Source organism: Ooceraea biroi, chromosome 11 (assembly GCF_003672135.1).
Source record: "Ooceraea biroi isolate clonal line C1 chromosome 11, Obir_v5.4, whole genome shotgun sequence".
NCBI lineage: Eukaryota > Metazoa > Arthropoda > Insecta > Hymenoptera > Formicidae > Ooceraea > Ooceraea biroi.
The window spans coordinates 379854-397354 of record NC_039516.1 but is presented as its reverse complement, the minus strand read 5'-3'; the positions used below and the strand labels follow the sequence as shown (position 1 = coordinate 397354).

Genomic DNA, 17501 nt, shown 5'->3' with positions numbered 1-17501 from the left:
GAAAAATGAAAATTTCTTCATCTCAGCAGCAAATCGTAACGTAAAAGTTCACGCGAAATTTTCATTTTCCATCCTAGGGGAAAAGTTACGTGATAGATGCCCTGGTTGATGACATGAAACTTTATTTTGAGATGCAATTATTATTTCCCAAACTCTAAAAACATTACAGGCGTATTTCCCAAATGATTTGGCGTTGAAAGAAGCGAAAAAGAACATTATTTGGAATGATAACTATACGCTCAACTAATTTGCATTAATTATTAAAAAACTATTATTTCCCAAACTCTAAAAGTGGTTTCCTAAACTTTCCCAAATGATTCCCAAACAATTGCAATAAAAAAAAAGATTTATCATATTTGTCTGCTAACTATACGGCGGTCATTTCATTGGCTATGGAGTATCTGAAGATACACTTAAGACGATCTTAAATATAAGATTCGACTATGAATACCGGCCTAACTAACGTGCACGCATGCAGCGCGCAGTCATACATTATATAGGGTGTCAATTTTCCACCGTCCACTAAGTACAACATACATGATATTATTATTTCTTATGGAAAGAGTCGAAAAGTCCTGAATTTTTTCTCTACGATGCTTAAGGGCAAGCTGGAGTTGCTAATGAACTATTTTTTCACTATAGCGATAGTAATTGCAGTTTCGAAAATTCTCTTTATTGCTTGTGCAGAATAAAAAATCCTTTTCCACAAATGAAGTATAGATAGAAAGAAAGTCCGCTCTACAGGACTTTATATTCAAAATGGAAAAAAGTTAGAAAAGACAAATGCAAGTTTTTAACTTTTTTCCATTTTGAATATAAAGTCCTGTAGAGCGGACTTTCTTTCTATCTATACTTCATTTGTGGAAAAGGATTTTTTATTCTGCACAAGCAATAAAGAGAATTTTCAAAATTGCAATTACCATCGCTATAGTGAAAAAATAGTTCACTAGCAACTCCAGCACCCCCTTAATGTGTGTGTGTGTGTGTAAAGTTGGAGTCGTCTATATTACCGACAGAGTGAATGAAGAAATCTTTTTGCGCGATATTAAGGAACTAATCTTGGGCTCTGTTTTGCTCTCGGAACACGGCGTTACACAAATATATTCACAAAATTGTAGCGCACAGAACTCTTTATTTACACCTCTAAATTCACTTCTAAAAGCATCCTCGTATTCCTCCGTTGTGTCCGCACACCGTTAGACAGCGATTTTGTCCATACAAAGTCCATAACTTTCGTATTAGGCAAATTAATATATAATGAGGTTAGATCACAGGCCGATAACAAAACTGCAATTTTTGAACTTCTTTCCATTTTGAATATAAAGTCCTGTCTCGCGGACTTTCTTACTACGTATACTTTATTTGTGGAAAAGGATTTTTTATTCTGCGCAACCAATAAAAAGAATTCTGTGTCCTCAATTTTGTCGGTAATACAGGGGCAGTGGAAAATGAACACCCTGTATATGGATATTAAATATCTATAAAAATAAAATAAAATTCAGTCAGATAAGAAATATGAATCGAAAGACAGATGCATAACACGTGCGCAGTACGGACATACGTAATAGAAGCTTTTTTATTATTACGTTTATTTCCATCTTAAGATAATATTCGTTTTCGCATGTAATCCTCTCGTACGCGCCGTCTTATTAAGTAATTATGACGTAATAATAAAAACTTACGTAATGTAAATGATTACGATTGAATATATTGTGAAATTATATATATATACACATATTATATATGTGAACTATAACGTCGTTGTTGGTATCATCGAAATTATGTGGTACTACAACACAGCTTACGATAGTGATTCTTTGTGTCTCAAGATTTGTTGGAGTCCCTTTGCCAAGCACGAATACAGAGATACTTTGTCTCCGAACACCATATTCTTTGGAACGTTTCGACCGAAAGCTGAATCAGATGACACGTCGTGGACATTAGCTTGACGCTTCGTGAATAATATATGCTTATTTATTTCTGCTCTTCTCTTTCTTTTTTTACATGAAGCTATTAACAGCTGAAGTAGTTAAACGCACGAGAACTCGACGTTTCATCACGCCAAGCTAGCGATCGGTGGCGAATGTTGATTAAAATCTCATAACATTATTTCGATTATTATATATAGAAGTTTACATATTCATAACAATATATTTAATGATATATTTGAGTTATTGTATTTTAATCGCATAACTTTTACAACATGAATCTCTCGCTTATCATACTACTATTTAATATTATTCATATATCCATAGCGGTAATTCAATAAATTGCATAATACACTCAAATGGAGACGATAATAAATGCTAGTACAACGCAAATTTATACAAAAACAGATAATCAAGAGCGATATATTATGAGAGAGTGTGGGAGCGGTAGGGGAGTAAGGCGCGAGAAAGAATATATATATATTAAAAAAACCAGGAAAATAAACGTCTTATTTTTAAAAACGAAATTTCTGAAAACACTGGAAGATATGAAATTCTGCTACTTTTTCTATGAACATTTAACTGAACATTTAATACATCGTCCGTAATAATTTCGGCTCCCCCTTGAAGACTCTTAATATCTGTATTTGATATTATTGTCAACGTGATAATCTGCACCTACGTTTTGCTTTTTTATACGTGCTAATGCATGACAGCGTAAGCATATACGACGCCATTATTATGAGATGCAAAAATTTCGTCACATGCAAAATAAACGGCTTACGGTGATATCGAGATAAAGAAATAGCGTGTCGATTAGAAAACTTAAACGTTTCCCGATTTGCCTCCCTTGCTCAGCTCGATCGCGAGAGCCAACTCGGCGTCTTCCTTCTTTTTACGCTTGACCCTCTCCTCTTCCATTTTCATACTTTGCTTCTCCGCCCACGCCACTTGCTCCTCCTCCGACAGATTCGTCACGTTATTGCTGTTCCACATCTTCTCGAAATCGTTAGTGAGCTTCTCGTGAGCTTCGTTATAGATAGCATTAGATTTTGAAGTGCGTTCTACGTCTGACTCGTGCTTTATAATAGCTTTTGCGTTAGTCTTAGTCGAAAATGCTTCATCGAGATCAGTTGTCTTCATCGTCTTGATATTGTCGAACGTCTGGGAGAAATCAATTTCGACGCTTCGAACATTCTTGTTATTGGGGGAGAGCGCCTTCCCGAAGTCAGTATTGAACTTGTTTGTACTTCCTTTTTCGACCTTTCCCTTAGCGAGCGGAAAAGTGTTGGAAAAGTCGCTGTCGAAGGACTTAGCCAGAATGTTTTTGTTCGAGAAAGTGGAAATTGTTTCGAAACCAAAAGGGTCGGTTTTGCCTACTTCGCTACTCTTGTTCGCGTTCGCATTATCGTCCGCCTCATCGGCAAACGGATCCGTTATGTTAAAGGGATCTTCGTAACGATAATCCTGAAAAGGATCCTCCGTGAAGTCCGATAGCTTCGGTTGCTCCAATACTGCATGGGTCCTACTCGTTGGTCTTGGCGGAGTCGTCCGATTGGACGTCAGTTCCGGCTGAAGCAGGGTTTTGTCACTGGTCAGTTTTATTTTACTGAAAATGTAGAAGAAAATAACGCGGATACCGTTGACTGTCCTTTGGTGAATGACTGAATTAAATCTGCTATTTTTGTTACACCACGAAGCTAGGAAAGTGCTGTAACTTTACACGATACTTCAATCGTACATTGGAAAACGATTACTGCAAGATGAACAATCTCGTTATGAGTTTCTTAGATATAAGATAGGATCAACAAAAGGAACAAAACGTATCCATGCGACACAATAATAATAAACTTAGAGAAATTATCTTCGTACAAAAGCTAACAAAACATTTGTAAACAGTACGCTCCAAAAGGCAGTTCAATGGCAAGTAAATTCAAAATTGTGTAGCCTCTATTTATAATAAATGGAAAACAAAATAAAATAAATTAATAATTAGTACGTTGATAAATGTTACGAAAACTCTGAACAATTTCTCAAGTTTGAGATAGATATTTCCGGAGTTTTAATTATATCTCAATTATAATATATATTCCCCGTTTGCATGAATTTTATTAATGACAATCTTCATAATTTAATTGCGTTTATTATGTAAAATAAATTTTATTATGTAAATAAATGTAAATAAATTATTCGTAAAATTCCCGAAAAATCGAATTTTACTGAAAGTTAAAAAAAGTGGGATTAGCGTAATTATATTTTGTATTTTACTGCAAATTGAAATTAAAACGAGTTAATTAATCTTGCATATATATATATATACGGCAAAAATAATATTATGTACAGAAAAGTTTGTAAGCCAAATGTAAGGATACGTTTTACATTTTCGTAACTGTTAAACAACGTACTAAAAATATTTTACATAGTATATCTGAAAAATGACGGAATTAACACTGTATCAATTCAAGCACTGATTGCATGTATAACAATCGTTCATTTTATTCAATATAATTGCAAGTAGATAATTAATTTGGATTCTTGTAATTACTTTTTTTACTTTAAAAACTTCGAATTCTGAAGAAAGGGATTCAACAGTAATAAACAGTTAAGAATCTTTGACCCAACAAAATTCCTACAGAAACGAACATCCAAAAGTCTACATTGGTTGACTGTCCAACGTTACATCGATGCCGAAAGGACTTGTAAAATATTTATATAAACGAATAAAATAAACGATTTTTAAACACAAGATAGTGTGCTTCAATTGACATTGTCAATCTCATTAATTTTTTTTTAGATATACCCTGTATATTACAGTAAGACTGATCTACGGGGCTATTTGCTGAAACAATTACGAAGCATAAAGTGCTGTTAACAAAAAATAATTACAGACATAATAAATATATAAAAATTATATTGTATATACATATATATATGTAAGGTGTATTACATAAAATGTCACACACAAGACGATTTCTCTGCAACTATTAATACATTCACTACCATCCATCAAATAGAGACCAACCAATGTAACACTTAAAAAAAATGTGACAGCAATTATCTTTTCCCTTTATTTTCGATAAAGAAATCAAATCTATTTTATCAAAAATTTTAAAAATGCAAGGTGGTCTCTGATTAAGAACTTACTTATTTGATAGATAGGATGCGCTAAGAATGACGACGAAATATTTTTTGCACTTTTTATATTTTGTGGAGATCTTTTAAATGATGGATAAGGTACCATCATTGGTTTCTTCGAAAAAAGGATAAAAAAGAAATCCTTTCCTTTTATTCTTTAAATTGGAATACTGTATTATAATATATCTATTTCATTTTATTTAATTTGACACTTGCTTAAAATATCTGTTGCCCAATTAAAGTTATGACGAAAATAATTCGCTTGTAAATGGTGAAATAGAATGATATTCCTTTTTACGCAAATGATTTAGGGATAGCTTTAAATATTTTGGAACTATTTTAAGTGTGTTTGTACAAATATTTCTTCGATGTTTATCAACATATTGTTTAGCCTGATTATCTATTACTACGATAGAAATAGTAGTTGATCAGTATTTTATCTATACATTGGGGAAAAATCCATACAGACTCTCTTAGCAAAATTTAAATATAAAACTGCCTTAAGAATTAATATTACCCTGCATTAAGAATTAATAGTTTTGCGTTTGAAGCTTGCCAAAAACATTCGCACGAACCTTCCGGAAACGCAAAATTTCATCAATTTTTTAATGCAGAGTTTTGCTAAGCTCAGCATAGACTTTCCGTCAATCTAATAAGATTTTTTGAAAATAGCAAACTTCGAAGATGTAAATATGTTGTTAATATATTATGCAAATAGAAAAAAAAATTATTTTCTCTATTAAAAGAAAATTAACAAATTTGCAAGTGTGGCCAATATTTACTATTTCATGAATAAACTGATTTTTCAGTAATTTAAGCCAGGCTGAGAAGTTCTTTTGTACGCGTAGTATCCATGTAGCCTTCGGATTTTTACTTTGATCGATGCAGCATTCTTTAATAGAGATATAAAAATGGAACGACGATTTTATTGCTTCCAAACCGATGTCTTTTTTTTTGCGCGCGAGGGAGAAATTTGACCGAGACAAAAAGTTATAGAAATCGAGAGCAAAAATTTCGATGACTGAATTATATAATTGCATATATTATAATTCCTAAAAGGAAAACTAAAACTTTTGCACACATCTAATACTCCTCACGGTAGAAATTGTATTGATTTATTGATTGACAACATTTAAACGACTACCACTGAAAAATCTTGATTATCTTCTTGAATGTGTTCCTGTCACCACGTGCATTTTTCATCTGTTTGCTCGCAAACATAATCAAAAATGCAAAAATTTGTACATAATTCCATCGGGGAAAAAACGAATGTTTTTGGTAAGCTTCAAACGCAAAACTTTATTAATATTAATTCTTAAGGCAGTTTTGCATTTAAATTTTGCTAAGAAAGTCTGTATGGATTTTTCCTCAATATATAGATAAAATACTGATAACTGCCTATTTCTATCGTAGTAATAGGTAATCAGGCTAAACAATATGTTGATAAACATCGAAGAAATATTTGTACAAACACACTTAAAATAGTTCCAAAATATTTAAAGCTATCCCTAAATCATTTGCGTAAAAAGGAATATCATTCTATTTCACCATTTACAAGCGAATCATTTTCGTCATAACTTTAATTGGGCAACAGATATTTTAAGCAAGTGTCAAATTAAATAAAATGAAATAGAAATATTATTAGGAGATTGCATTAATTCGTGCCGCTGGGAACAGATAATTGCGGATGTTGCTTTAGTTCATGCCGTAACCATTAGGTTTTAGAGGTTATATATATCGTCATTTGTAAACAATATCCAGTCAACAAAGGTCGTTTCTGTGTACAGGAAAAGGTGATAAAGAGTGAAGCGAATATGGAACGCGATAAAGTGTTTTTCCGACATGTGCTTCTTCATTATTTTGACTTGAAGAAAAGTGCAGCTGAAGTTTATCAATTGCTTCTGGACACTTATGGCGAAGCTACTCCTTTGGAAAGAACGTGTAGAAAATGGATGCAACGTTTCAAAGAAGGTGATATTGAAGTTCAAGACAAGAAACGCTCAGGACAGCCGAAAAAATTTGACGACGAGGAACTGCAGGAATTATTGGATGAAAATCCGGCACAGACGCTCAAAGAATTGTCAGTAGCCCTTGGAGTCGACAAATCAACCGTTTCGAGACGTCTACATACCCTAAGAAAAATCCACAAGGAAGGAAAATGGGTGCCTCATCAATTATCAGAAAGCTCAAAGTTGAATTGCTTGAACATTTGCATTTCCTTGCTTGCTAAACATAGGAAGAGCTTTTTGTGGCGTATCGTGACTGGGGACGAAAAGTGGATCTACTACGAAAATCCGGAACGGAGGAAATCATGGGTAGATCTCGGTCACCCTTCAACATCGACACCAAAGCGCAATATTCACGGAAAGAAGATAATGCTATGCATTTGGTGGGATATGGAAGGCATAGTGTATCATGAGCTTCTGAATCCCAGTGAAGCGGTTAATGCCACACTTTATCAACGCCAACTGGAGCGATTGCACGACGAATTGATGCAAAAAAGGCCGTCAATAGCCAGTAATAGACGGAAAGTGATCCTCCAACATGACAACGCTAGACCGCATGTGGCAAGAACGGTTAAAGAAACACTGATGGACCTGGAATGGGAAGTTCTCCCGCACCCAGCGTATTTCCCTGATCTTGCTCCTTCCGATTTTCACCTGTTCCGCTCCATGCAACACGCTTTGGAAGACACGCATTTCGCCAACCTCGAGGAACTCCGAAAATGGGTCGATGATTGGATCGCCTCAAAAGAAAGGTCCTTCTTTCGACGAGGGATCCAGCTTTTACCAGAAAGATGGCAAAAAGTAGTCGAAAGCAATGGCAATTACTTTGATTGATATCCGAATGTAACATATTATGAAAATATTAAATATTTCAAGTAAAAAAACGGCACGAATTAATGCAACCCCCTAATATAATACAGTATTCCAATTTAAAGAATGAAAGGGAAGGATTTCTTTATGATCCTTTTTTCGAAGAAACCAGTGATGGTACCTTGTCCATCATTTAAAAGATCTCAACAAAACCATAAAAGGTGGAAAAAATATTTCATCGTCAGTCTTAGCGCATCCTATCTATCAAAGATAAGTAAGTTCTTAATCAGAGACCACCTCACATTTAAAAAATTTTTGATAAAATAGATTAGCGTTTCTTTCTCTTACCAAGATGGTATCCCATTATTTAAAAGATCCCATCAAACCATAAAAACTGTAGAACAATTTCCTCGCCATTATTAGTAGTTTCAGAGGGAATACTTTGTAGTACCTTGCCTTACATAATACATATATGATACGTATAAAACACCATAAAAGTAAGCACCATCAAACACATACCTTGGAATCAAAATTAGTGAAATCAGCAAATCCGGTGGACGATGTGAAATTTAGATTATTGTTATCCATTATTTGTTGAGCGCTAAATGGATCCGAATTTGTGTTCATGAATGGATCCGGGGTGGGTGAAGGTGTCGGAGGAGCCGGCGCTGCTCTTAATAGGCCAGTAGGTCCTTGCGTAGGTCGCGGTGGAGCCGGTCGTGGCGGTGGTTGTTTCGCTTTCTTCGGTGGGAGAGCTGGACTAGGACTCTCGGGACGCGGAGGAGCGTGGAGATTCGCGAAAGGATCGTCTCCGAATGGATCCTTTGCATTCTTAACAAAAGGAAAGATTGTTGGTATCATTGTTTTGTTCAATTTTTGCCTAAGACAAATATGAAAATTATACGTACTGACGTAGCAGTTAAGGACGTTTTGTCCTCGATTCGTTTTCCGTTATTAAACGGATCGAAAGGATCTTGTTTCGCTGCTACATTGGTATTGTCAAACGCGGTGAAAGGATCTGTTGCAAAACCATCCTACGAATTTTGTTACTATTAATAACTATATTTACATATAATTATTTCATATAACTATTATATATATATAACATTTAATTTAATTCAATTTCATATAATTTAATTTAATTTAATTTCATCTAATTATTTCATACAAAATATATAAAAAGAGATAATATTACAAGATAAAAATTCAAATAAAGAAATATTATTCAATGTTGAGGAAAAACTTACGTTCGACGATGTAGAGAATGCGGCTCCGAACGGATCAGATGCTGGTGCACTAAACGCCTCTTTGCCTTTACTTGTCGCAAAGGGATCCTGTTCTCCAAATGCGTCCGAAGCATTGGTTCCGGTCGCATCAGAAAAACTATCCGCTTGCCTCTCCTTTGTTTCATTTGGATTTTTTGTTTCATACCTACAGATGCCAAAATTTAATTACATATAATTTAATTTAATTTAATTTCATATAATTCTCATACGAGAACTAGTTGATTTAAATAAGACGCAATACGCACGCTATGTCTTCAATCTCGGGTACAAACTGTAGACTAGTATCAGGTACAAGGTTTACGTCGCCCGCAGCAAGCGCAGAGTCATAAAGCGCGATGGCATCGCTCATCTGGCGTTGCTGTTCCTGCAAATGAGTGATCTTCGCTTTCGCCTGACAGATTTCCAGTTGAGTGTCTTGCAACTTTTTCGTGAGTTCACTTAATTGGTCCCTATTCTTATTCTGTTGAAGCTCTAATTGCTGTTCCTCCTGCCGCAATCCCTCGAGTTCCTGTCTTTTCAGATTTAATTCCTCTTCCTGAGTCCGTAACACCGATTCTTGTTCCTCAGCTTGTTGTCGCAGCTTATCAACCTTGGACAGATGAGATTAATTCGTGAAAGCTTTCGGTCGTTCTCATTGCAAAATCTCATGGAAATAAAAGGTAAGAATTATTATTATATTATATTAATTATTATTAATTATTATTATATTATATTTTAGTATAATTGAGGTTGTATATAGAGTTATGGTTATACGAACAAAATGATGCCAGGAATGTAAATGTATACATTTCGATTCTGAATTATTAATTCTATACCAGATGTAAATATCAACAAATTATTTTATACATCACAAGAAATTATTAGTTATTTGTGTTTGGATGCGTTAGCGCTTTGTTATTGCACATTTCCTTGTAACATATAAAATAATTTTGGTATTAATAATATTAAATTAATAATCTCCAAAATTGAAATGTGTACTAATTATCCGTGTTTGCATGTATTGAGTGCGCACTTGTATTATGTATGCAGACACACATGTTTTTGTATTATATAACTTAATTTTATAAGAAACTAACGTGATACATATATAAATGTTAAAAAGTTTATAAAAATAAGATTATCACATATATTATGATATGCGTTTGGCAGAGTATATAACTTTAATTGATTTCCAATAGTATGAATATTTTCATTACAAATATATTTGTAATATAAATTATATATACATTTCACACACGCACATGCATATACGCGTGCGCCTGTACGAGCGTGTATACGATTCCTCAAAATACGTATAAATATCTTGGCTGTGATATAATTCTTATCTTCATTCTCTTCAAATTTAATTTCATATAAAATATATAAAAATAAATATTACAAATCTAATCTTACAAAGATTAGATATAGAAGCATCACATGTTTCATATTTACGTAATTTAAATGTAATTAAAAAAATATACTATCTCATCAAAGCCTGCTTGTGTGGGATAAAGCGTAATTATATTTTTTTTATATCATGAAATACATATATTCCGTACGCACGCGCATATATAATGCAAATAATATATAATAATTTCAGAAAAAATTCGAGAACTTATGTAAAGAAAAGAATAAGATTTACTGCAATTTATTTCTTATTATAACAGACCGCGTATCTAATATGAATTTAACGCGTAAAGAATAATAATTGAAATGATACTGTAATCTTTGATGTACCTTCTTCAGTTCCCCCTGAATCTTCTTTTCGATTTCACTTAAATCTCTATCTACTTCAGCCCTCTACAAGCCAAACAAATAACAAAACAGAATCATAAAGAAAAGAAAACATAAAAAATACATATAATACATAAATAATTAGTAAACATAATTTTATGCTAAAATAAAATTTTAGGATATTAGCTAATCTTTTTTCCTCTTCCTCGCTCTTTTCCAAATTGTATCGTATATGCTCGATGAATATACGTGACATAAAATATTTGTAAAATATATGTTGCTATATATAATAAATAACTTTAAATAAAATGATATATCTACGATTCTATAAAATCATTATGTGTGATTTTTATGATTTATTATATGTTATAATACGGTCTGTATCACAGCTGCCATACATAAAAGTATAATGATAATGTATTTCCATTTTTTCCACTCTTATTCTTTATATTAAATATCGTTATTTTACAAGAACAAAACTTGCATGTGCACTGCATATAAATATATCTAAGAAGCAGTGTGTGCACAACATTCAGTAAGTAAGCCATGGAAGGATACATTATTAAATTATAATTATAATTACCTGCGCCTTCAAGTCGTTTAATCTTTTCTGAGCCTCACCCTTTTGATTCCCAAGCTGTTTCAGAGTCGCTGCGAGCGTGTCTAATTCGCTCTGGAGACTTTTAATTTCTCCGTTTTTTATTTTAATGTCAGCTTCCTTTTGCGCTATGTCTTGCTCCATGCTTTGTCTCTCGCGTACAAGTTCCGCTATGTCTCTACTTATCATGTTCAATTCTGGATTTGAATAACCTGATATGTTGTTGTTTTCCTGTAATATAAAAATGTTAGAACTTAATTGTATGTATAATATTAAACTGTTATTGAATAATCTGCTGTCTTACAAAACGCGCACACTCGTGTTATATTCAATCTAATGTTAATTTATACAATAGAGAGATATATTATATCTGCGATTCAAAGGTATATAAAATAATTAAATTGTAGCAAAAGCTTTAATTAGATGTAATATATTTTGAAACATAATGCATTTCAGTTTTGTAATTAATTAATTATATAGATAAATCAATATGTATCTCATACATGATTTTCAGTTCCTAAAATTATCAAAAATATCAAAAATCCGTTTAATAGAGCTTGTGTATTATTATGTATTTCAATTTTAAATTGTTTCGTATTTTTGTTATTTTTATATTCTACTTTTATCATGACAAGTTTGGATGAAATGTGGAAGAAGTATATATAATTTTCACAAAATAAATTATCTTCTCGTAGGTAGATGTTTTCTTTTAAGTATATTTATTTATTTATGTTTATTTAGTTCTGCATATTTATATTAATTATACGAATGTATTTGAAAAATAATTAAATATAAGAACATCAGAAAACAGTTGATGTTATTTCATATTATTATAAATAACTTCACAGTTACTTTATATAGAAATCATGAAGATTTGTGTAAGATTTGTTTTAGTTTACTATTTGAGCAATGTATCATTAGCTTTATTACAATCAAATTTGTTAAATAAACATAAGAAATTGCATGGTAGGTATTGTATAATTCCACGTAATTCCTACATCAAAACTTATTTATAATAAATAATACTATAATAAGGTGATGAGATGTTTCTGGATATTGATGAGTATGAATATCCAAAGATTAATGAAAGCTTAAGGAAACTGCATAAAAAAGAGTGGCTAAGTTACTACAAGTGCCTGCAGGAAACATATGCGGATATAGGATACGAGAAGGTCGCTTATCCCAACGTGCTCCTTGCGCTAGAAGGAACATCCGTAACGTATGACGGAAAAAAAGCAGACATAAATATTTGCAATGATAAAATAAATTTATAGTAATCGTGATAAAATTAAAATTTGCAGTTTAAAATGTCAAATTTGCATTTCGCCGGCAGAAACGCATGCAGTTAATTTAATAGAATGGTATTTCAATAGCAGCAACAAAGATAGTTCCCTTAAAAGTGTGGAAAATGTGGATCATGTCAGTTCACCAAATAACCAGTACATTACCATGTACAATCTTAAAGTATGAATTTGTAAATTTAGCACACAGTGTGCTGCGAAAATGCGAAAAAGTGCATACATAGAAAAATTTTCTTTTATTAAAAATTAATTAAATTTATTAATTAAATTTTATTTTCTTTCATTAGAAATTAAATTAATTAAATTATTTTATTAAATTTTCTTTTAGTTAGAGCAAGCAGGAGTGTATTGGTGCGAGATGGGTGATATCACGGGATCAGTTTATTATTTACATATCGATGATAATTATAAAGAGATGGACATTGCATATACGGATGCAGCAACTCACCCATCACAAGCAGTATTGACTGAAAATATATCGAAATATGACCTTAAGGTGTATACTACTTGGACAGCATGGAGTCCATGTTCTACGTGTAATGCAGTCGGTGTAAAGTTACGATACGGTTATTGCACTATTTCCTTTCTCGGATCATTAATGTATAAAGATATCATCAATGCAAAAACAATATCAACAAAGGATGAATTACAGAAGCAGCAATATATAAAAGACAAAGGTAATAAATAAAAATGTTAAACTTGCTTTAATTTGTCTTGTTAACTTTTTGTTAACTGTTGAATTCCAAGACGAAAGACATGAATGGACTCGAACGGGCAACAGCACAACAAATGAAACAATAACAAAAAATGGGAACACGAAAATTCAATTAAAAGCGACATTATGGTTATTCAATAATAAATTGCCATGCAAGTCAAAATTTGTGCCAAAAACAATACAAACAATACCGAATATTAAGAGAAAAAAAACCGAAATTATGAGACGATATTGCAAGGTATGCGTAGTAATTAATGTTAAAAGGAATTACAAATAAAAATACAAATATATAAAAATAGCATTATTTTTTGATAAAAGAAAAGATGTTGGAAAGACATGATATTTCAAGTGCGTGATGAGAAAAACAATGTACTGGAAAGTGCGAACAATAGTGCTGGCATATATTCTATGATTCAAGGAATACCTGAAGCATTATCGATTACGCGTAGTGTAGTTTACGAAAAAAACAATAAGAAAATTAAACTTATTTGTCCAGGGTAATGGAAAATTTATAAAATAAACTTTTGAAATTACGTTTCAATAATCTCTCTCTCTCTCTCTCTCTCTTTCTTTCTTCCCATCTCTCTTTCCCTTTCAAATCGATTATTAAAACTTGAAAGATGAAGTAAAAATCAAAATTAATACAACTTATTTTGTTTACACCTCAGAAATTTAAATGCAAATGTACCAATTGTTTGGCAGACTAATAATAAGATAATAATTCCGTCTTACATAACGCGTCAATCAAATGGAAGGATTCATTTCAATCCTCAGATGCATATAATATTTGAATCTCTCAAGTTTAAAGATACTAATATATACAGGTAAAATACACTCGTCAATCATTATACGAAGATAAGACACTAAAGTTTTGTTCTTATTCCCAGTTGCTGGCAAAATAATGAAATTGCTGGAATAATCAAATTGAACGTGACTGGAGTAACAGAGTTCAAACTAAATTACTTTGTTGTCTTAACCGGCGCCATTTTTATATTAAGCGTATTTTTGTTAATATTCTGGAGAGCATTTAAAAGACGGATGCAATATACAATTCATTAATAGAATTTTGTTAAAGTGAAAAATAAGTCAATAAGCAAATCGTAAGCAAATTCATTAACATTAACTTATTAACTTTTTTTATACAAGTTAAAATAATTTATCAATATTAAAGTCGTGTGAAAAAAATTTATGTTAATTAACTTTTAACTTTAATAAGGTAACTTAAGTTTTTAACTTAGCTTTAATTGAGTTAATGTTTGTTCAAGTAACTTTTAACGTAAACTCAGTTAATTTCTGGGTCATTAACTTTGAACTTAATTAAAGAAAAAAATGAAGTTACCTAAATTAACTGTTCACGATCGACAGTTTGTAACACGACACGTGCGTATATGTGAGGAAGAGGGAGAGGAGAGAAAAAGGAGGGCAGTCGATAAGAGGCGGCAGTCAATGAGGGCGACGAATAACCCCCGCTTTAAATACAGGGAATAAAATTAGTCGGAATAAAATTGAATAAAATTACCACAATGGTTTCCCCAGCTTTGCGCAGAGAAGGCGGCACCATTTCAGGAGTCAAATTTGATGGGGGGTCCACGCCATTGAGTTTTTGTTTTATAAGCCACATAGCTATGGCGAACTGTTCCTTATTCAATTTTCCACTTTGATGAGTATCACATAAACTCCTAACTCATGAAATATTTCCGTTAATGTCATCGTTAATGGTGCGTAATAAATTTCTCGCTACGAAACAACCACCGTCCTTACCATATATGGGCTAATACAGTGTGCGGAAGTCCACTTTGCAGGAAGACGTCTTTGATTTCCGTACCCGAAACGAATCCATCTCTGTCCATGTCGGCTTGCAAAAACAATTTCTCCGAGACTATTTGATCCTCGGCCGAAACCACCCACACTTGTGCGGTAGTCTGAAATAACACAATACAAAAACAATAATAATAATAACAACAACAACACAAAACCGTATTTTCGAACTTTCAAGTTACAAAATTCAAGGGATAAATACTTTTACAGCGTCTAATCCAGTCAAGCTCTTAATAGTCGTCGCATTTGACAAAGGTGGAATCGACGGTGATACCGATACCGTTGCTATGCTAATTGGTATGGGAGACGCAGCCTTGGGCATTATATCTTTTCTTTTGCCAGGCGGCATTAATTCCGGTGGTAGGATACTTGGTATCGCGTATTTCTCCAATGCTTTATATACAAGATGCATGGCCTGTATGATAACAATTAATAGATAATTTTATACAAGTGCAGGCACATGTATACTGTGTGCAAATAAGTTGTTATCTGTATTGTTAAGATACATATTAATAAAAAATATTTAAATAATATTTAAATATTTAAAAAAATATATTAATATATTTTAATATTAATATTTTATAAAAAGTGCTCAATATGCAAAATACACGAATGACCAATACTTACAACTACAAATTCATGTCTATCTAGCATACCATCCTTGTCCATGTCCGCCAGATCCCAAATCTTCCCGAGAGTATCCAAGGGAAGCTTACTATCCATGAGAACACCCTTTACTTTATTTCCAGATATATATCCGTTAGACGGTTGTAAGCTATCGAAAAGCTGATCATATTTCGCTCGCTCCGTAGGATTAATTGACCAATCGCCATTGCTAACAGAGGTTATTACAGGTAGAGTATTGGCAACAGTCTTCTGTGGAATGACTGGGACGTCTCCCTGACATAAAAAAAAAATAAATAATTATCATACGACATTTCATTGTAGATACATGTGCGCTGTAGATAAATTTACCATTTTCGGTGGTGGCAATTCAAGGTTTAAATTTGACATATTTAAATCCTTTCCTGTTTGGGCCAACGCACACAGCTTTAGAGCAACGAAAAGGCCAGATTTGTCTAAGGAGCCTCGCGACTGTGGATCAGCCATGTCCCAAATCTTACTTAGAATAACGTCGCTTAGCTGGGATTTCTTAAGAAATCTCGCAGCGTCCATTGCCTCAATTCGTCCGTATCCATTTGGATCAATCTGTGAGCAATGCACATGTGTGTGCGTGTGTGTGTGTAAATATATATAACCAATTTTATACCAACAAATGTATACTTTTGTTAATAATTATATACCTGATTATAATAAGCTTCGTATATTGCAGTATGGCTTCCAGCCACCTATAAAAGACAACAGTTGAAAATGTATTTTTTTATCACTTTTATCTGTTATGATAAACAAAAAAAGTCATAAGAATTAATATAAATTATTAATAACAATAAAAATAATAATACGAAAAGATAGTCAAGAGCAAGACACGCCGACTAACGTACAAATAAACTTATGGATTTATAAATGGCAAATTATTAAATCCGCATAAGTTGTACGTGTCATTCGCCAGTACAGATTTTCCTTACAAAACAAAAATATCTTTATTGAAACATAGATAAAATAACACTTCGCCATTGAAGATATCACGAATTATGCTGTCCATGATTATCACGGGTGCATTATCGTAGCAGAAGCATGGAAGACTGACAATTAGCATAATTATTTGGTGCGCATCGCAAGAAAATTTCGCGGAAAAAATGCTTTTGACATGTACGCGCCGTATAAAGCATTTTATTCCCGTAAGATTGTCAAAATTGCAATGTACCTGCGTAGGTGACGGCAGAGCGGCCATATTCGCATTAACACTGCTTTAACCAATCAGACCTTCAATCGATAGCGTACGATTTTAACTATTCCCCTCAACATTTTGCACATGTACTTCGATCATTCGATATTTCGACGGGTTGTCGCGAGTACACTTCCTCGTTACGACTTATATTCGACAATTACATAATCATTGAAAGAAAATACGTGCGATTATATCGCGTAACGCATTCGTTGAAATTTCCACCGTTAATTCAAAAATGCACGAACTGTATGTACCAGGGAGAAAATTGAGAGCGATCTGGAGCGATCGTGCCGATGATCTAGTGATTTTTGGAGACACGCTAGAGTCCCTAAAAGTTACTTT

At 32.9% G+C, this 17501-nt stretch overlaps 1 protein-coding gene across 3 annotated transcripts; it reads right to left on the bottom strand.

Annotated features, from left to right (window-relative positions):
• Positions 1 to 1558: 1558 nt before the first annotated feature.
• Positions 1559 to 17442, bottom strand: LOC105281510 (epidermal growth factor receptor substrate 15-like 1). Of its 3 annotated transcripts, none has more exons than XM_020032329.2 (14): positions 17136 to 17442; positions 16615 to 16659; positions 16286 to 16519; positions 15938 to 16210; positions 15513 to 15725; positions 15254 to 15414; positions 15012 to 15171; positions 11462 to 11707; positions 10882 to 10944; positions 9411 to 9754; positions 9127 to 9310; positions 8788 to 8913; positions 8399 to 8710; positions 1559 to 3500 (listed from the first exon to the last, which is right to left on the bottom strand). In XM_020032329.2, the coding sequence occupies exons 1-14, from the start codon at positions 17160 to 17162 to the stop codon at positions 2754 to 2756; spliced, it is 3135 nt and encodes a 1044-aa protein (XP_019887888.1). In that variant the 5' UTR covers positions 17163 to 17442; the 3' UTR covers positions 1559 to 2753. The 3 variants fall into 3 exon arrangements, with proteins under 3 accessions (XP_019887888.1, XP_011341078.1, XP_019887889.1); XM_020032330.2 differs by lacking the exon at positions 1559 to 3500 and adding an exon at positions 3512 to 3537 and having other exon boundaries at positions 17136 to 17440; XM_011342776.3 differs by lacking the exon at positions 10882 to 10944 and having other exon boundaries at positions 17136 to 17441.
• Positions 17443 to 17501: the final 59 nt, after the last annotated feature.